The sequence below is a fragment of the Ovis aries genome, chromosome 19 (assembly GCF_016772045.2).
Source record: "Ovis aries strain OAR_USU_Benz2616 breed Rambouillet chromosome 19, ARS-UI_Ramb_v3.0, whole genome shotgun sequence".
Lineage (NCBI taxonomy): Eukaryota > Metazoa > Chordata > Mammalia > Artiodactyla > Bovidae > Ovis > Ovis aries.
In genome coordinates, this window is record NC_056072.1 from 12,686,999 (window position 1) to 12,707,388 (window position 20,390).

General features: G+C 46.0%; 1 protein-coding gene, 1 long non-coding RNA gene and 2 other non-coding genes across 8 annotated transcripts in view; 3 read left to right on the plus strand and 1 right to left on the minus strand.

The window, feature by feature from the left end:
- Positions 1–1,142: 1,142 nt before the first annotated feature.
- Positions 1,143–14,455, plus strand: RPSA (ribosomal protein SA). Of its 4 annotated transcripts, XM_060402014.1 has the most exons (8): positions 1,143–1,186; positions 1,631–1,742; positions 2,584–2,749; positions 3,786–3,904; positions 12,750–12,995; positions 13,718–13,846; positions 13,969–14,134; positions 14,286–14,455. In XM_060402014.1, exons 3-8 carry the CDS (start codon positions 2,617–2,619, stop codon positions 14,378–14,380), a joined length of 888 nt encoding a protein of 295 aa, XP_060257997.1. In that variant the 5' UTR covers positions 1,143–1,186; positions 1,631–1,742; positions 2,584–2,616; the 3' UTR covers positions 14,381–14,455.
- Positions 3,565–3,715, plus strand: LOC114109484 (small nucleolar RNA SNORA62/SNORA6 family). Its single transcript, XR_003586166.1, has one exon. It is a non-coding gene; the product is annotated as a small nucleolar RNA SNORA62/SNORA6 family (small nucleolar RNA).
- On the plus strand, positions 13,057–13,206 carry LOC114109485 (small nucleolar RNA SNORA62/SNORA6 family). Its single transcript, XR_003586167.1, has one exon. It is a non-coding gene; the product is annotated as a small nucleolar RNA SNORA62/SNORA6 family (small nucleolar RNA).
- The window catches only part of LOC105603379 (uncharacterized), a 96,611-nt gene continuing 89,733 nt past the window's right edge, over positions 13,513–20,390 (minus strand). For both annotated transcript variants that reach the window (XR_009597344.1, XR_003586041.3), the window contains 3 exons: positions 17,285–17,520; positions 14,718–14,858; positions 13,513–14,199 (listed from right to left, as the gene is read on the minus strand). This is a non-coding gene — a long non-coding RNA (uncharacterized LOC105603379). The remainder of the gene's footprint in view (positions 14,200–14,717; positions 14,859–17,284; positions 17,521–20,390) is intronic.

A 20,390-nucleotide genomic window follows, 5' to 3' on the forward strand; every position in this document is an offset into this window, starting at 1 on the left:
GTTAGAATGGAAGTATTTTGGAGATTCTATGGTGCACTGGGGAGGGAGCTGAGATCGTCTGGGAGTGTCCCAGAAGACCCTCCAGGAAAGTCCTGCAGTGACTGAAAACTGTCCCTAAAAGCCAGCCTTTCAAGTTTCCCCCCTTTTTGTCTACAGATACAAGCACCAGTTTCTAAGGATGCTTAAAGCCACAATTAAGTTTATTCCTTTGCTTGTATGCCAGCTCTTCATTTAAATGCTGCGTTTGTTTTATATCAATTTAAAAACCTCTGTTCCTCAAAGAAAATTTCAAAAAATACTCAAGAGGCCAAGAACCTACCCACTACTCTACTTGTATATCCGTAGTTCCCACCCTGGGTGCACGTTAAAATTATCTAAATTCTTTCTGTTTAGCGTTGGGCATATGTTTAAAACCTCTCCAAGCGATTCCAAGTGCAACCAGACTTCAAACCTACTGTATAATTAACAATCTAGCTACTGGTTATTTCTTTACAGTCGTTTAATACCTAGGGCTTCAAATTTTCAAAATGATCGCCCTCATTCTGTAACTCCTTTTTGAACCATAGAATGTATTTTAATTCTTTCTAATGGCTGCATGGTATTGGGGGGAAAATATATTAATTGCTATCACAATTTTTTTTTCTACGAAAAAAATTCTCATGCGTTCCATCCGTGTAGTCTTCATTTTATTTTTTAAACGGGAAACTTCCCATTAACAGAACTCTTTAAAAATCTGAATTAGACACTGCTAATTTATCCTCCAAAAACCGCAAAGTAACTTCTCCAGTTTTTGTTCATCCAACAGAGGTTTGTTCAGTGCTTTCCCACGAAAGAAAAATGCAGTTTAAATAAGGAACCCGCTCAAGCGCATGGGTACAGAAAGCTGGGTGAGAGCACCAATCCCAGAGGGCAGAGCGCCAATCCCTTGCCGGCCTTTCCGGACCGCAACGCTCTTCGAAACCTCAGTGTCGCAATCAACCCTCCAACTTCCGCCATTCGCTAGGGTCCGCGCTAGCCCCGTAGTCCGTCTTCCGGAGGAAGGCCCGCCCCCAGGATGCACGCCTTCATCGCGCTTCCGCTGAGCTTTCGTTGTTATTGGCTGGATGCGGACTATATAAGGACGTCATTTCCGCCCGCCCGTCCTTTCGGCGCTACCCGGAGAGGGGTCCATACGGCGTTGTCTTGAGTGAGTTGCTTTTGGGGTACTAGTGGCTCCCAGGGTCAAGAGGACAAGCTTCCTGTTCAAACGAGGTGTGGGGAGGACCTGGGGTGAAAGTTTGCAGACCGAGTGCATTAGTCTCTGATAGGCGCTCTACCGCCCAGACTGGCGGCCTACACGTGACCGGGCCCGGGCCGGGACGTTCCCACTAGGCCTCGGGAGCGGGCAGAGGTTGCGCTCCCGCCGCGGAGGCCCCGGGCCGGGGTGCGGGTGCCCGGGGCTGCAGAGAGAACACCCTACGCTGCGCGCTAGTTTTGACTCAAATCCCGACGCTCGGTTGTTGAATCCCGAGGTTTATGCTCCAGTTTTCTCCATCTACTTGAGTTGGTCTCTTCCTGGTGCGTGGTGTTAAGGTTCTTGACGAGGTTTTTATTACCGGAAAGATCAAACTTCACGTTTCTCTTCTCTCAGTTCAAAATAACTTGGACAAGGAATGTAAAAAAATGTCATAACAGGCTAAGGTGTAGAGAGAAAGAAATTTGGTAACGAACAGACGCGAAAGTGCACTCGGGGAAGAAGGCAGGTGAGGAGCGCACCGAGAGCTTTTCAGACACACACGCACACCCCATTTCACTTTGGTTTCTCCAGTGGGTGGTTTCTATGGGAGGTTTCTTGAGTAGGGGCGAAGTACACTTTGTTGACATTGGATGGGATCTTGATTGCACCTGGTTCTGGAAGGCACCGCACATGCTAAGAGCCATTTTCCTCCAAGAGCGCCCTTCCCAGAGGTTGAAAAGCAGTCACCTGCAGCTAGTATGCTCCTCCAGGCCCTGTGGATTTGTGGGCAGGGGATCCTATTCAGGTGTGAGGAGCTTTAGTCAAAATCTATGTAAACGCCATACTTGACACTTCATGGTCACATTAAGTGCAGAAAAAAGGGGGTGGGAGTTGCTTGATTATCTGCGTTTGAGATTATCCTTGATCTGGCCTTGTTTTTCTCATTTTAAGGAAAACTATTAATTTTAGAAGGAATGCTGAAGGTACCACCTTCAATCTGCTTGAAAATAGGCCTATTTACATCACCGTTGGTCACCTCCTGAATATTCTCAGACATGGCTGCTGTTTCACATCTAACTCCTCTGTACCTTGAGTATTAAAAAGTCTCACTGTTTTCCATTTAGTTACCTGGGTTTTTTGTCTGTCTGCACACCACTCTTTCAGCAGGATTTGATTTTCCAAGGTGTTGCATAGGTCTGTTAATGTTCTGTCCTATCCACTAGACTGACCCCGCTGCCTGACACTGTAAGAGGTGTGGTCTGTGGTTGAGATTTAAACATCAAGTCACCTGACTCCAAAGAGTAGAATGTACCATCCCGTTTGAGTCCCTGGAGTTTAAAGGACTTTGGATAACTATTGTTTTTCAGATTCCCATCGTAACTTAAAGGGAAGCTTTCACAATGTCCGGAGCCCTTGATGTCCTGCAAATGAAGGAGGAGGATGTCCTCAAATTCCTTGCAGCAGGAACCCACTTAGGTGGCACCAACCTTGACTTCCAAATGGAACAGTACATCTACAAAAGGAAAAGTGATGGTCAGTCATTGCTTTAGTACTCTTTGCTTGGTCATTCCAGCTATAAGAACAAGTTTTGACACTACTATTCTGGTACTGAGTTAAAGTGCTTTGTGAAATGTGAGCCTTAGAGGGCTCTCACTAAGTAACTGAGGAAAGTTGATCTTTAGATTGGTAAGAAGCTTTAAAAGTATTAAGTGTTCTGGTTGTTTTTAAAGGAACAATTCTGGACTCCAGTGGAAGAGTAGAAACTGGTAGGTTATGTGTCGTGGGTTGGGCCTTGAATAAGCACAATGTAAAGATAAGGAGAAAGTTTAATAGCTTGAAGTGAAGTCGCTCAGTCATGTCCGACTCTCTGCAACCCCATGGACTGTAGCCTATCATACTTCTCCATCCATGGGATTTTCCAGGCAAGAGTACTGGAGTGGGTTACCATTTTCTTCTCCAGAAGATCTTCCCAACCCAGGGACTGAACCTGGGTCTCCCGCATTGCAGGCGGATGCTTTACCACAGCCTAGTTTCTAATAATTTATCTCCTAGAGTGCCTTATAATTTGTAGCTACCAATACGGGTTTGTAAAGCTGATTCCTGAATTGGGAACAAGCATTTTGGTTTTCATTTATGTATCAGGAAAAGTAAGGTAGCTTTTGATGAGACTGGAATGCATTAAGTTGTTCAGCTGAGATAGAAGCACGGAAGGATTTACACCTGTTGAGTGGCGAGGTTTAAGGGAGTTCGAGGTAAATAATGGTAGGCCGCAAATAAGAGCTTCTTGGATTCTGCATGGAAGGCTTGAGAGTGGTTAACACAGGAGGATAGGAAATGAAAAGATGCATTTTGCACATTATTAAAGCTCAGAGTGGAGGCCAGTCTTGGCCAATGAACTGCTGAGTGTCGGAAGTGTGCTATATTAATGGCAGGATTTTCGCTAACACCAGTAGAGCTTGCCTCTATGACTGGAGTTTGATAGTACTCGCTGCCACATGACTTCATGTTTTTAGAAGAATATTACCTTATAAAGCTGGGTTCGCTCTCAAGAAAACCTTGTGTCCCCTAGGCATCTACATCATAAACCTGAAGAGGACCTGGGAGAAGCTGCTGTTGGCCGCTCGGGCCATTGTCGCCATTGAGAACCCGGCGGACGTCAGTGTCATCTCCTCCAGGAACACTGGCCAGGTTTGTGGCTCAGTATGCTTGGCTTTTGCTGCAAAGCCTACCAGTGTTTTGAGATGCATAGAAAAGCAGTAACAAACCCCAGAATTTATTTAAAAAACACTTGAAACTGGGCTGAGACCGAGGAATTCCCAAAATTAAAGATTGTCGCCATATTTATCACTTCACATCTGACACTGTTAAAATTCGTGTTGTATCATTGTGTATTTTCTTGAGCCGCTGAATTTCAGGAAAGGGAAAAGTGGCTCACTGCCATTTTCAGCAGTGAGCTTTGAAGGTTTAAAATGAAATATTGGACTTGCCTGGTGGTCCAGTGGTGAGAATCTGCCTGGTAATGCAGGGGACATGGCTTCAATCCTTGGTCTTGGAAGATTCCACATGCCCCAGGGCAGTAAGCCCACGCACCACCAAGTACTGAAGCCCCCACCCTCTAGGGTCTCTGCTCTGCAGCAGGCGAAGCCACCACAAATAGAGAAAGCCCACGCACACCAAGGGAGACACTGCACCCAAAATTTAATTACATTCAGGTTTTGTTTCTTTAAAAAAAACTGAAATACTGAGTTAAAAAGTTAGAACTAAATGCCAGTTTTTCAGGAAGGGCTTCTGTTGATAGGATACCACCACACACTGTCACATCAGCAAGAGTAAGACTATTTGCCAGATTAAGTGAGTAAAAATAGCTTCATTAACACTGTCTTTTTTCCGCTCCATTTTTTGAAGCTTGCTCTAGGGCACCACTCCGTTCCCACTGATACCTGCAGTCTTTTCTCCACACCCCGTCCAGTGGTGCTTGTGCACATTTTGATGATGGCCATCTTGAATAGAACCAGCTTCTCAGTATGAGGGGAGTTTACTAGTTGCTATTGGCAAGCTGAAATTCTGCCCTAAATTTATTTTCAGTTACCCACCTCAGACATTTGCTGATGGCAGGTGTCTATTTACATCCCTGCAGGCTCTTGAAGGCTTAGTGCCCATGGCCATGGTTTGAAAGTTGCTATTGTTGGAAACGGCCACAAGGTGGCAGGGTTTCTCTGCTCAAGTTGGTTTACTGGAGGCAGCCACAGCCTTACTGTAACTCCTATTCCTGGGTTCAGCGTTAAAAGTGAAAGATGCCAGAAGAAACGCTCAAAAGCTTGTCTGTTGTTACTTTTATTTTTATTGGAGTCGGGTGGATTTACACTTTGGTGTTGGGTGTAGGTGTACAGCAGCATCTTGTCCAGTAACCATATATGCTTGCCTCTGCAGTTCTCTTCCCATATAGGGGATAAGAGCGTTGGGTAGAGCTCCTGTGCTGTTCAGGAGGTTGTTGACGAATTTAGCATGTGATTCCACCTGTAAGTCATATAATGGCCTTTTGAGTCTCTGACTCAGTTTACTTAGTATGATCCTTACTAGTTTCATCCCTGCTTGCTGCCAACGGCATTTATCGAACTCGCCTTTTCTGGCTGTGTAATATTCCGTTGTCCCTAGCTACCGTTTTTTCTTTACCGATTCTTGTGTGGATGGGCATATTGGCTTCTTGCCTCTTTGGGCTCCATGTGTCTTTGTGAATTCTGGTTTCTTCCTGGTAGACACCCAAGAGTGGGTAGCTCCGTTTGTATATTATTAAAGAACCCCATTGTGGCTGTTTCCAATTTACATTCCCACCGGTAGAATAGAATGAGTATTTTCTTCACACCCTGTCCAGCGTTTATTGTTGGTAGATGTTTTAGTGATGGCTGTTCTGACTGGTGCTGTCTTGATTCCTTGGCTTCCCTGGTGGCTCAGATGATAAAGAATCTTCATGCAGTGTAGCATACTCGGGTTAAATCCCTGGGTGGGGAAGATCTGAAGAAGGGTATGGCTCCCTACTCCAGTATTTTTGGCCTGGAGAATTCTATGGACAGTGGAGCCTGGTGGGCTACAGGCCATGCGGTCCCAAAGAATCAGACACAACTGAGTGACTTAAAAGGTGTTTTGGGCTGATGCTTCAGTGTAGTTTTGATTTGCACATCTCTAGAAATGAGCATACCGAGCCGCTTTCCGTGTGCTGCTTCTGAATGCAGTGTGAGGGAGATTTACCCATCAAAATTGGCATTCTGCATGATTCCTCCTCCGGCCTATTAATTGCCCCAGGCATTTCCTGATGACGTGTCATTTACAGCCCTGAAGGCACTGTGACTGTTAAGCACCTGGGGCCCTGGTTTGTGGGTTACTGTTGCCCAACACGGCCACAAGGTGACAGGATTTCTACTGTTCCCGGGTTGAAAATGAAACTGGTAGTTGCCAGAATGAGCACCCAAAGCCTTATGTCTTTATTTTTCTAACGTAATTTTTATTCTTTATTGGAATAAAGTTTTTCTTAGTAACTTTTTATTTAAATGTTTTTTACCTTATTTTTAAAACAAAAATAGTGATCAGTGATAAGAGGTGCTATTCACAAAGAGGATAGACATCAGAAACTATTAGAAGCCTAACAACAAAGAAAGCAAAACTAAAAAAAAAAGGGGGGGATAAACATATAGTGAAACATTAACATTTCTCTGAGAATATTTTATCAAGTGCAGAAAAAAACAATTGGAGCAACTTGAATTATGTCATTAATGAGAATAGATTTATATTATAGTAATTTTATATCCTAAGATTTATTTAAAATTTTGTATTTTGCATGTTGCTATCAGATATCCACAGAACATTTGGAAAAACTGGCTAAAAGATAAACATTACTAAGTTTCAGAAGTAGAATTTATTTTTGTGTTTCAGTTATTCATATATACATTTTTTCAAATTGTTTTCCATAATAGGTTATTAGAAGATACTGACTTGAGTTCTCTGTGCTATACAGTAAGCCTTTGTTGCTTCTTGCATATCTATTTTCTAAGTCAAGTGGAATCAAAATGTCATACGTTTTAGTTAAATTCATAAGTCTTCTAAAATATATATGTTATGCATATTATTTATATTATACAAAAGCTTTACTACTATGTTTCATAAATGCTTGAGAAAGATCATTAAGCTAAAAAGAGATGGAGAAATTGGAAGGGAGCACTGAATATGAAATGGAAAAAGTGAAACAAACTGGATAATAGTAAGAGATCCTTACATATAGTCCAGTTGTTTTTAAACATTAGAAACATATCTGGAGCACTGGCAAACAAAAAGCAATACCTGGGCATTTGTACTCAAAATAATTCTGATTTGCATCTGGATTTTAAGAAGTGATTACAGGTTTTTCCATCAAATGGTAGTTTTGGTGGTATAGAATTCTGTTATTTTTCTGTTGGCTAGTCATGATAGAATGGTATTGAGTAATAGCTACATAATTGCAGTAGTGAAAGATGTTTATCAGTTTTCACAATCAAAAAAGATAATTACAATTATAAGCCATAATGGGAATACGATTAACTTAATATAAAATGATTACATGCAGTTTTGGGGGGGTTCAAGCAGAGTGATGTGGTAAGTGGAAGTGGGTTCATGCGTGTGTTTTCATCCAGCTGGCCGATCTGTGTCTTCTGGTGCATTTAATCCATTTACATTTCAGGTAATGTATGATCCTGTTACTGTTTGAATTGTTTCCGGTTTATTTTCTGTAGTTCTTTCCTTCTCCTGTTTCCTGTCTGGAGAAGTTCCTTTAGCATTTGTTGTAAAGCTGGTTTGGAGGTGCTGAATTCACTTTAACTTTCTGCTTGTCTGGAGAGCTTTTGGTTTCTCTATCAAATCTGAGGGAGAGTCTTGCTGGGTAGAGTATTCTTGGTTGTAGGTTCTTCCCTTTCGTCACTTCAGATATGTCATGCCGTTCCCTGCTGGCTTGCCGTCTCTGCTGAGAAATCAGGTGGTGGTCTGGTGGGAGTTCCCTTGCCACGTTGGTGGTGGTTTTTCCCCTTGTTGATTTTATCTTCTCTGTGTTTAAGGTTTGCCAGTTTGATTACTGTGTGTCCTTGCGTGTTCCTCCTTGGGTTTATCCTACCTGGGACTCTGCTTCCTGGGTTTGACTGACTATTTACTTTTCCATTTTAGGGAAGTTTTCAGCTATTGTCTCTTGAAATATTTCCTCAGGTCCTTTCTCTCTTCTTCGGGGCCTCTGTAATGGGAAGTTGGTGTGTTTAATGTTGGCCCATAGGTCGCTTAGGCTGTCTTCCTTTCTGTGCAGCCTTTTTTCCTCCCGCATTCTGTTCTGTGGCAGTGATCTCCCCTGACCCCTTCTTTCGCCTCTGCTGCTGATTACTGCCAGTGTATTTGTCTGTCTGTATTAGGTCTTTGGTAAACAGTTCTTGCATCTTTTTAACATTTGCTTCCATTCTTTCCCAAGATCCTGCATCTGCACTATCGTTTTGAATTCTTTTTCTGGAAAGTTGCCTGTCTCCGGTTCGTGTACTTGTTTTTCTGGGGCTTTATGCTGTCTCTTCATCTGGGACATAGCCTGCTTTTCCATGCTGACTGACTTTCTGTAATGTGGTTTGTTTTCGTCACTGTGGGCCTGTGCTTGATTCTCTGTCTGGCCTCTGATGGAGGAGGCTGTGACTTCTGTAGACTTGTGGTGGCAGGGCTCTGGTCAGTAAAGTTTTAATCCAGTTATCTGCTGATGGGGTCTCCCAGGGATTGCGCTCCCTCCCTGGTAGTTTTTTGGCCTGAGAACACCCAGCCTTGGGTTGCAGACTCTGGTCAGGTTAGTGGCAACCTCCGAGAGGCTTTACATCAAAAAAGGACCTTGCCAGGCTGGTGCCCCCATCCCTGTGAGCCTCTGTGGGCCCACACCTCCACAGGAGGCCCTCCAATGAGGGCCGGCAGTTCTGGTTCCGTCTGCTGTGGGGTCGCTGCACCTCTCCCCTGAGTCATAGTGCACGCAAGGTTTTGTTTCTGCCCTCCAAGACTGTGGGAGTCCTAGAATCAAACCCCACTGGTCTGCAAGGTCAGAGGCCCTGGGGGTTGCCCGTCCCTTTGTTGGATACCCAGCTGGGAAGCCAGATGTGAGGTTCAGAACCTTTGCAACAGTGGGAGAACTTTGGTATTAATTGTTCTCTAGTCTGAGTCACCCACCCAGCTGGTGTGGGGTTTGGTTTTATCGTGATTGTGCCCCTCCTACCATCTACCATCTCGCTGCGGCTTCTTTGTCTTTGGATGTGGGGTATCTTTTTGGTGGGTTCCAGCATCCTCCTGTTGCTGGTTCCGCAACAGCTAGTTGTGTGCTCTTGCAAGAGGAGGTGAGTGCACGTCTTTCTACTCCGCTGTCTTGAACCATGAGGTCAAGTTGATTGGCAATGCAGTGTTTGTTGTAGGTGTTGTATTAGTGTGACTCTGTTAATCCCAAACTCCTAATTGTCCTTTCCCCGATGGTAAGCATAAGTTTGGCTTTTAGTTCTGCGAGGGAGTTTGTCCCTGCTACCAACTTTGTGACTCCACCTATAAGTCATTGTAACAGCAGGATGAGCACAGCCCTTCGCAGGCAGCTATTGGTGGGTACCTCGGGCCCCGCCCACAAGCAGCTGTCAATGGGGGACCATTAGGGAAGCAGTTCAGCCAAGGGTCAGTAGTGTGGTCATTGTGTGGACCATGAGGCAGATTCAGGCCTTGTTATAGAGCCCCTCTGACTCACCCAGCCTTGGGCCGGCAAGTGAGCGGGAGGGCCCAGGGGACAGACTGGGGACTACATCCTGCAGGGCTCCAGAGCCTTCACTAAGGCCCTCCACCAGCTTTGGGCCTGGCCCTGAGGCAGCGGTGACCTCTCCCTCCTGCCTGTTTCTGTGACCTAACGGCAGTGGCCCCTGCCTGGGCTGCGGTCTGTGGCACCTAGACCTCCCTCAGCTTTGGCGTGGCCTGAGGACACCGAGGGCCAGTTGGATCAGGTGCCTGGCTCCCTCAGGGATGGCAGCTGGGGGATGTGGAGACCTGGCCCTGAGGGAGCTGCCAGCTGGGATCTGCCGCCTCTTAGCCAGGGCTGGGGCCTGGCCCTTTCTTGTCAAGACAAAGAATAACGCTCATTTGGTAAAGATTTACAGGAACATTGTTAGCTGAACGAGACCAGACCTCAAAAACAAAGGATCTGACATCAAGAAGTTTGCAACAACTAACCACACCCCTCCCTCACTTTTGCTTTTGCTGAAAGCCTTCAGTAACTTTAGGTGTTCTCAGGGCATGCGCCATCCATCTCCTTGTATGAACCTATAATAAACCTTTCTCTGTTCCAAACTAATGATTAGTATGAGTGGTCTCACTTGGTGTCGGGCGAACAGGCTTGTGATTCAGTAACAAGATGATGTTGGCCTTTGGTGTCTGATTCGTTCATTTAGTATGATCCTCACTAGGTTCATCCAGGCTTGCTGCCAGTGGCATTTATTAAAATCTCGTTTCTGGCTGAGCAGTAAATATTCCATTGTCCCTGGCTGCCATTTCTTTCTCCGTTCCCGTTCTGCTGTGGGTGGCATTTCGGCTGCTTCCCTCTTGCGGCTTGTGTAAATAGCACCGCAGTGAACTCGGGGGTGCATGTGTCTTTGAATTCTGGTTTCTTTCTGGTAAGACACCCAGGAGTGGGGTGGCAGGGTCTTAGGGCAGCTCTGTTTCTGCTTTACTAAGGAACCCTTGGTTTACAATCCCACAAACTTGAATCCACACCCTGTCCAGCATTTGTTGTTTCTAGATGTAGGTGCTGGCCATTCTGACTGGTACTAACCCATTTCTCAGTGTCGCTTTGATTTGCATGTCTCTACAAATTAGCAGTGTTGAGCCTCTTTTTGTGTGTTTATTTTAAACACAGTGTGAGCGAGATTAAACTGTTGAAGTTGGCTTCCTGAGACTCTGCTGCTTTTTTTCCCCAACTACTCACCCCAGACATTTCCTGATGGCAGGTGTCATTTACAGCCCTGCAGGGCCTGTGAATACTAAGTACCCAGGGCCTGGTTTCAAGGTTGCTATTGGCCTGAAATGGCCACATGGGGGCAGGATTTTGTGAAAGTGCCAGAAGCAGCACTCCAAATCTCCTTTCACACTACAGCTTGTTTTTTATTTTCTAAGTTTTTGTTTGTAATGCTTGTGTGTTCATTTGCTTGGTTGCATTGCCCTGGTTCTCAGTTGCAATCCCCAGGGTCTTTGCCCCTTGTGGCACCGTGGGGTATCTTAGATGTAGCATGTGGGACCCAGTCCCTTGACCAGGGAGGTTTCTGAGTTTCATTTTTATTGGAATAAAGTTGGTTTCCAACGCTGTGCTTGTTGTAGGTGTACAAGGTCGTGTCCAGTTATGTGTGTGTCACCATCTTCAGACCTGTTTCCATGGGATTAACATATGTACTGATTTACATGAAACCGGTAGGCACTGAGGCCGGCTGTTTAGCCTGGGGAGCCCTCCCTGTGCTGCACGGTAGGTCTCGTTGCCTATCAGTTTTGTATACATTGGTGTGTATGTGTTAACCCCAAACTGGCTTTGGTCCTAGGCCTCGGCTGCAGATCCAGTCCCCCTGGGTTGCGGCAGCCTGGTGGTGTCTGCCGCTGGGCTCAGGAGGCCAAGGTTGCCCTGGAGCTAGTGAGTGAAGGCAGAGGCTGCCCTGGCGACCGCACCTCTTCTCTGCCGCTGAGCAGCAGCACTCGTCTGCAGCGGGGCTGCGCTCCTGCCCCTTGAGAGTGTGTTTTGCCCCCACCCCCACCAGTCTTCTGGCCTGGTAGCCTCTGAGGCAGCACTCGGCCCTCGCCTGGCCTAGCGGACACACGCCTCGGGCTGCAGTGTGCAGCGCGGCGGCACAGGCTGTCCGTGCGGGTCTCTGTCCTGCCAGCACAAACCAGTCATCTTTGTACTGAGCTTCGGAACCTCCCTTTTTGTTCCAGTTAATATCCCTGCCAGTGAGGGAATGTTCCAGGGTAGCGGGAAACGTTTCCTCTTTTTCAGCTACCTCCCAAGAGGACTACTGGGAGTCTGCCCCACCTCCTCTTTTTTGCCTCCTTCAGCCCTGTTCTGTGGAGCTCTTGCCTGCCCTTTGAGTTGTTCCTAGGTGTTGTATGTGCAAATGCACATTTATACATACATACAAACACATAACAGTGTTGGTGGAAGGGGGTGAATTCTTCTCAGTTCTCATTTTACTCAATTGTCCTGATTAGGCCTCCTTGCAAGAGGTGTTTTAACTGGGCTTTATTCTCCTTGTGGCTGGCTTAATCACTTGAATTCTTTGGTGAGACACATGGTTGATGGTTTTAATTACTGCTGTAGAATGAGCCCAGTGACCAGTCTGTGCTTCATCAGGGAAAATTTACTACCTAGATTACAGAAGTGCTCTGCTGGTGAGGTTCTACATGGTATGTTTGCATCTTTTGTCATTTTTTTAGTCTTAGGAGGAACTTGGACATACAGGAGTCACTAGCCCGTTACTCGTAAGTGGTACTTGAACCAGGCTGATTTGCCTTGGAACCAGCAGAAGTGAGGGTGTAGTGAGCATCAGCTAACCCAAGGGAAGAGCATCCCCAGCAGAGGGCCTGGGTGTGGGATCATGCTTAGCGTGTTTTTGTTCTGATTCTCTGTTTACAGGCAATAAGTAGAAGATGGAGAGCAATCTGCCTACAATGCAGGAGGCCCGGGGTTGATCCCTGGGTCAGGAAGATCCCCGGGAGAAGGGGATGGCAACTCACGCAGTATTCTTGCCTGGAGAATGCCACAGACAGGAGCATAACAGGCTATAGGCCATAGGGTTGCAAAGAGGCACAACACTTTGACTTTTCATAGGACGATAAAATGCTAGCTGTTTTGAGGAAGGCTTTGGGGGAGTTTCCTGCTAGATAGCTTGCTTGGTGACATTGCGAAACTTGGCGGTGGTCCGTATATCATTGCAGGGCTCCTGCGGCACCGTCTCTGGGACACTTGCTAACCCTTTGTTGCTGCTTCCAGCGAGCTGTGCTGAAGTTTGCTGCTGCCACTGGAGCCACTCCTATCGCTGGCCGCTTCACTCCGGGAACCTTCACTAACCAGATCCAGGCCGCCTTCAGGGAGCCGAGGCTTCTGGTGGTCACCGATCCCAGGGCTGACCACCAGCCCCTCACGGAAGCCTCCTACGTTAACCTGCCAACCATTGCCCTGTGCAACACGGACTCTCCTCTGCGCTACGTGGACATCGCCATCCCGTGCAACAACAAGGTAACCATCCATGACTGAACTGGCGCTGGACCGTCTGTGTCCCACCCGCGGGCCGCCTTCCTCTGCACATTGTTAGAGCTTGGAGTTGAGGCCACTGGCCGGTGAACTCACAAGTGTAGGTAGTGTGCTACACGAGGGGCAAGTTTTTCGCTAACACCACAAGGGTCTCTGGCCCAATGAGTGGAGTTGGATAGTAATACTTGCTACAAAAGTATGATTTTAAGGAGAGATGAAAATATTTTTAAAATAGCCTGTTTTTTTTCTCTTCAATATTCCTAACTCTTTTCTTAATCATGTATCGTGCTCTGAGATCCTAAAAAGGTGGGTTACCTGTGGTTCAAATTGGTGTTTGTCACTGATCTCAAACCTGGCTACGCATAAGAACGGGGCAGAGGTTTTCTTTTATTTCTACCAGTATTCAGGCACTGACCCCATTTTGTTCGGTAGAGTGGAGTCTTAATTAAACACCATGATTTCGTTGGCAGACAAGATTAAGAACCAGAGATAGAGAACAATCTTGGTGCAATCTTTGGGTTTTGCTTTAATTGGAGTACAGTTTTAAGTGTTGTATTGGTTTCTGCTGTACTAAACACTTTCAAATTAACAGTCTGCTGACATGGTACCAAGGGACCTAGACGATGAGGGGACAGGTCGGGTGGAGTGGGGGTGCGTATTACTGTTTGGGGGTTGCCGAGGGTCGCTTGAACCTGGTGCTCTTGCAGGGGGCGCACTCAGTGGGCCTGATGTGGTGGATGCTCGCCCGGGAAGTCCTGCGCATGCGCGGCACCATCTCCCGAGAACACCCGTGGGAGGTCATGCCGGACCTCTACTTCTACAGGGACCCCGAGGAGGTGAGCTCCGTCCACAGAGGCGTGTTGGCACTCACATAAGTACATACTGGGTACTTCTTACTGCCAAGAACAGAAATTAATCTGTCAATGCATATAAACTAAAAACTATTTTCCTAAACTAGATTGAAAAGGAAGAGCAGGCAGCAGCCGAGAAGGCTGTGACCAAGGAGGAGTTTCAGGGCGAATGGACCGCTCCAGCTCCAGAGTTCACGGCTGCCCAGCCTGAGGTGGCAGACTGGTCTGAAGGTGTGCAGGTGCCTTCCGTGCCCATTCAGCAGTTCCCCACTGGTACGTATCAGGATCCAAGGGCATCCAGCTGGTGGTTTAGAACTGCTCTTCTCAGTCTGACATATCTGTAGGAATAAAAGCAGATTGGTGCAGTGGGGTTACAAAAGTAACTGGGGATGTGGCTGATGGCCTTCTTGTATTTTCTCAACAGAAGACTGGAGTGCTCAGCCTTCCACTGAAGACTGGTCTGCAGCCCCCACTGCCCAGGCCACGGAATGGGTAGGAACCACCACCGAGTGGTCGTAAGCTCTTCTTCCAAACACTTGTAGAACTTGCACCAAAATGGAAATCTGGTTGATGGAAATAAACTGTTTCTAAAAATTGTGTTCATTTATTTCCGTCTATGGGACAGACACCTGGTATGAAAGCCTTGCCCAGCCTAGTGTGTGGCTTTGGGGGCAAGAGATGTTTCTGGGCCTAGGTGTCCTCAGCAGAGGATAATATTCACGGGGCTGATTCAGAGCAGCTGGTCCCAAGGCTGGGCATGAGGCCAGTGCTCATTCTATCCCTTTGTCGTTCCTTGGCATATAATTTTAAAATAGTTTCAAATATGTCATGCATGTAGTTGATCTAATAGACATACCTTTGTATTCTTGGAGAACGAAGGTCAAGTTAAAGCCCTCTGAAGCCAACTGAATAGGTTACCAAGTAGAAGGTGTCGAGATTGGGAAACTGGATTCTCACTGCTGGTTCCTGAAGTCCTGAGCTCTGCTCCTGTCATCCTCTGAAAAAGGTAAAAGTGATTGAATCAATCAAAATGCTGCCGTTTGCTTTGAGCAGCGTATAAATGGCATGTTTGCTGCGGCTCTCTTGTTTCCATGTTTTGGCCATTACCAGCAGTGCTGCTCTGAGCACTGTTTACAGATCCTGGTGCACCACCAAAAAAGTCCTCTGAGAGCAGCCACAGGCTTTAGCACTTGCTATAGAAAGCACTGTCCTTCCTTCACAGCTTGAAACTGCTGCCTCAGAAATGCAGGGTTTGATTTGGCCTCCCCTTCCCACTGCCCTTCTGTGTCTGCTAAGGCCAGCACCACACGGTCCGTCCTCTTTACCAGGGTTTCTACTCCACTACTGCACCAGGTAGGGCAGCCCTCTTTCCTACTGTCTAGATTATTAACTGCTGAGTCCTCTGTTATCAGACGCATTTTACCCTAGAGCAGCCGCATCAGTCGCCCAGTGGGACTGCATTGACTCTAATCTAGCACAGAATTGCTTCACAGCATTGAGTTTTTCAGTATTATCTTTTTCAAAGAGGTTTGTATATCTTTGGTAAATATATTCCTACATTCTTGGGGATGTTTTCAATTAGTCTTTCACAGTTAGGGATTCTATTAGATCCCTAATTTAAATAACACAGACAAGCAGTGGTGAGTGGCACTGTGGCTGTGGTGGTTCTGACCCTGCCCGAGCAAGCCACACTTTTTGCACAAGGCAAGGGCTATATTACCAGATTATATCCATGAAAAATATGTTGCAAAGCTGCATACCAAACAGCCCATTTGCTAATGGAGAACCCTCTGAACACCTACCTGTGCTGAGTGCAGCGGGCTTCGCTTAGGAATAACCTGAGAGTTACCCTGTTCTGCCTCTCAAGGTAATTCAGCAATTAACAAATCTAGCACACCGTTCTTCATTGTATCAGCAGTGAGGATGGAAACATGAAGGTTTGTCTAAAATGCCAGTGTCAGGCTACAGGAGGGAGAGAGAGACTCATTTGGGAGAATCAAGAGTCTAAAAAATCCTCTCAGGGAGGAATCTCGCCAACTTGAGCTGGGAGAAGTTCTGGGGACTTGGGACCCTTCATCAGAGGACATGGAGTCCCTTGGAGCATAGGTTGTCTGAAGTAGACACATCCTCTGTCCAGCAGTTCTCGACTTCTGAAAATGGATTGGGGACCAGGAAAGACAGCCTGTTACCATGAAGACGTGTATCCCACTTTGTGCCCATGTCTGCCCTCGCTGGCAGACAGCGGCCTGGGGCACACTCCCTGCCCCGTGTCCAGGCTGCATGCATACCAGTGCAGACAGCCCTCACTGCCGAAGTGGCACTGCCATGCCCCAGCTGGGAGTCCTCTGCTGCCTTCTCAGCACCCTGGTCTCTGCATCTCTTTCTACCAATACCTAATGCCAACCCAAGGATTGTGCACAAGGGCTTCAAGCTGGTGTGATACTTGTTTCAAAATCACTTTGGGGAGATTGTTTGTATTAGTGTTTTCATAGAGAAATCTATTGTAGATAGGTTTTGAAACAATGTCTAAAGGTTAATATTGTAATAATTGCTTTTGTAATTTAGAAATAAAACATAGCTTACTATAACACAAAGGGCAGAAGAAAAAGACTGTTGGAGAGGAAATTGAACTGGAAGAACACATGAATTGATTCAGAGGGACAGAACTTCGGAATGAGCAGTTAAAATATACACAAACATCTAGTTGGAATTAATACATGGAGGAGGAAAGTCAGCATCAAAGAGAAAGGCTTGCGTATTCCGTATAAGTTCACAAATTGAGAAATTCCAGTGTGTGCCAAATGTAATCAATTTGTTTTTAAAACCTACCCTCACTGTTGACTCATGGAAATAGCCAAACACAAAGTGTTCTAGAACATCACCAAGGAGAAAAAGGACTGGCTGTTTGGTGTCAACAGTGACAGCTAGAACACAACAGAATGAGAAGAAGAAATGGGCAATACAGTTCAGTTATCCAAGAGTTAGGACACTAGCTTTCTTTGAAAAACCAAGGTAAATAGAAACCTCATGCCAGAAGGAAGCTGCTGTCACCAGTGTCCACTCACCCTTCCTTCCTAACAGGTGCCTGGACTGTGCGCTGGGTGTAAGCTGAGAAACTGTTAGATATAATTAATATCTGAGGCATCAGTTTCTCAGCAAAGTCCTGTGAGAAAAAGCAACTTGAGGTAAATCTAGGCAGCCTGTAGCAGAAGTGGAAGAACAGAGTTCTGCTATTCCAAGAGGACATTCTGTCTGAGCTGCAGTGCACTCAGGCAGACGTTTATGTATGACCACGCAGCTATGGGCTGTGCATCTGAAGAGGCAGGCTGAAAGAACACGTTATCCTTGAAAAGCGAACAGAAAAGGGTTGGGTAGGATTAAAGGTGTTTTGCAAATGTACTATGAAGATTTTGGTAACCATACCTTCTATCAAGAACTGTCCACTGGCTGGTCAGCCAACTTTGTGCGTGCTCAGTTGTGTCCAGCTCCCGTGGACAGTAGCCCTCTAGGCTCCTCTGGCTGTGGGATTTTGCAGGCAAGAGTACTGGTGGGTTGCCATGCCTTCCTCCAGGGGATCTTCCTGACACAGAAATTGAACCTGTGCCTGGTATTTCCTGTATTGGCAGGTGGAGTCTTTAGCACTAGCGCCACCTGGGAAGCTAAATTGGTACATCATGGCATTATTTAGTAACCATCCCTAACACCCTCTTAAAGTGAAAAGAAAGTGAAAGTCAGTCATGTCTAACTATTTGCAACCCCATGGACTATGGAGTCCATGGAATTCTTAAGGCCAGAATACTGGAGTAGGTAGCTTCTCCCTTCTCCAGGGGGTCAAAAAGAGTTCAGATCATAAGTAGGATCTGAACAGTGGTGGCAATGAACTAGTTCACCACAGAGAAGTTTGCAGAAACACACTTTGGATTACTGTAGGGTAAGTCAGGAGTTTAGGATTAACATACACAAGCCTGGCATGCTACAGTCCATGGGGTGCAAAGAGTTGGACGTAATTTAGCAACTGAACAAAAACATTGAATACATATGAAGTTGATAATAACCTGTGTACTGCATAGGGAACTTGACTCAACATTCAACCTGTGTGGGGAGGGAACCTGAGGAGGAAGTGATAATATGTATAAATGCAAGATGGTGTACATATACAACCAACACCATAAAGTGACAACTCCATTTAAAATAAGGAAATAGTAATGAGACAAGGTTTGGGGTCTTGCCTTTCTGCCTAGGAACTGGTCTCTAGAGTAACCAGCTGAGGCTAGGAAGAAATCCTGCCCCCTTGTGGCTGTTTTGGGTAGCAGCGACTTAAAAACCCGTACCCTGGACACTTAATAATCACAGGGCCTCCAGGGCTGTAAATGACACCTGCCCTTTTGATCAGAAAAGTGGAAAAAGAAAAAATTCAAATGGGGCACAGTGTCAGGAAGTCAGTTTTAACAGGGAAGTTCCCCTCTCACTTTTTGCTGCGGCTGCTAAGTCACTTCAGTCCTGTCCGATTCTCTGTGATCCCATAGATGGCAGACCACCAGGCTCCCCCATCCCTGGGATTCTCCAGGCAAGAACACTGAAGTGGGTCGCCATTTCCTTCTCTAATGCATGAAAGTAAAAAGTGAAAGTGAAGTCGCTCAGTTGTGTCCAACTCTTCATGACCCCATGGACTGCAGCCCACCAGGCTCCTCTGTCCATGGGATTTTCCAGGCAAGAGAACTGGAGTGGGGTGCCATCTCACTTTTTAATTTTTATCAAACTATTTTGTATTGGGATATAGCTGATTAACAATGTTACAGTTTCAGGTAAAAGGTGAAGGGACTCAGCCATATGTATACACGTGTGTCCATTCTCCCACAAACTCCATTCAGGCTGCAATATAACCCTGAACAGAGTTCCCTGAGCTATACAGTACCTCCTTGTTGGTTATCCATTTCAAATACAGCAATGTATACATGGCCATTCCAAACTGTAACTATCCCTTACCCCCAATCTTCCCCCTCGCAACCATGAGTTCATTTTCTATCCCTGCTTTTAGAAGCAGCATATGAAAAAGGGCTCCACATCAGTAATAATATATTAATATCAGGGTCATGCAAATCAAAACTGCAACCAGGAATCACCTTGCCAGTTAGAAGGGCCATCATCAGCCTGTCTACAAACAGGACTTCCCTGGTGGTGCAGTAGATAAGGATCCACCTGCCAGTACAGGGGACACGGTATCGATTCCTAGTCCATGAAGATCTATACACTACAGAGCCAACTAATCCTGTACACCACAGCTGAGCCTGCGCTCTAGAGCTTGCAAGCCACACCTACTGAGGCCCGAGGGCCTGTGTGCCACAAGAGAAGTCACAGCAATGAGAAGCCGTGCTCCACAACTAGAGGGCAGCCCCCACTCTGCACCTAGAGCAAAGCCCGTGCACAGCAGTGAAGACCCAGCACAGTCAAAAGAAGCCTGCAAGCAATGAATGCTAGAGAGGACATGGGGAAAAGGAAGGCCACGCTGTTTCTGTGAATGTAAACTGTTGACAGTCCACGGAGAACACACTAGAGCTCTAGAAACAGAGCCACCCTGTGATCTATCCATTCCAGTCTTGGGTGTCTACAGGAAGAAAACCAGAATTCAAAAAGACACATGCAACTCACCACTCAGCGCAGCACTAATTTACACAAGGCAAAAGAGGGAAGCAACCACCGTGTCCACAAACAGAAGAATGGTACCTAGACATAACGGAATATTGCTCAGGCAGAAAGGAGAGTGAAATAATGCCCCTGGCAGCACCCTGGATGCATCTAGAGAGGATCACAGTAAGTGAACTGAGGCAAAAAGAAAGACCAGTATCATCAGATACCATTTATAAGTGAGATCTGATCATTGGCTAATGAGCAGTAATGAACTGCTTTACCAAGGAGAAACTCACTTGCAGAATTAAAGCACAAACTTCTGGTTATCCTAGGGGAAAGAATAAATCAGGAGTCTGGGTGTAACATACACGAATACATAAAAAATTGATAAAAAGGACCCCCTGTAGAGCATAGGGAACTACACTCAATAGTTTGTAATAACCTATAAGGGAGAAAATCAGGAAAGGAACAGAAATTTATGTATAACTGAGTGACTGCTATATACCTGAATCTAAATTGATACTGAAACTCTCTCAATGAAAAAACAAAAATTTGCTGGAGGATACTGACTAGAAAGCTAAAGCAAAGGTTCTTGAGGGGAATAGACCCCCTACAGGAAAAAAGTCCCTAGTACGTTTCCCTTTTTTTTTTTTTTTTTTTTTTGTAGCTTTTTCCTTTTGATCAACCTCTGCCCCTCCCTAGCAGGACAGCTAAAATCTGGGTAGAATCCAGGGGCTGTTCCAAGTTGAAGAACTAGTCTGAAGCAATTTAACTAAAATCACTTGTAACCCCACTTGTACACATTGGCAATCGTCTCAGAGAAAGAATTGTTTCCTGTGCTTGTCCTCACAGGTGTAAGGACTGTCTAGCTAGTTATTCCAGTTAATTGGTGTAAGGACTT

Excerpts from the sequence above, each read along its gene's own strand:
- RPSA (XM_060402015.1), top strand. The coding sequence starts at position 2,617 with ATGTCCGGAGCCCTTGATGTCCTGCAAATGAAGGAGGAGGATGTCCTC. Across the intron at positions 12,996-13,717 it reads CCATCCCGTGCAACAACAAG|GGGGCGCACTCAGTGGGCCT; the intron begins GTAACCATCCAT and ends GTGCTCTTGCAG. Across the intron at positions 13,847-13,968 it reads TCTACAGGGACCCCGAGGAG|ATTGAAAAGGAAGAGCAGGC; the intron begins GTGAGCTCCGTC and ends TTCCTAAACTAG.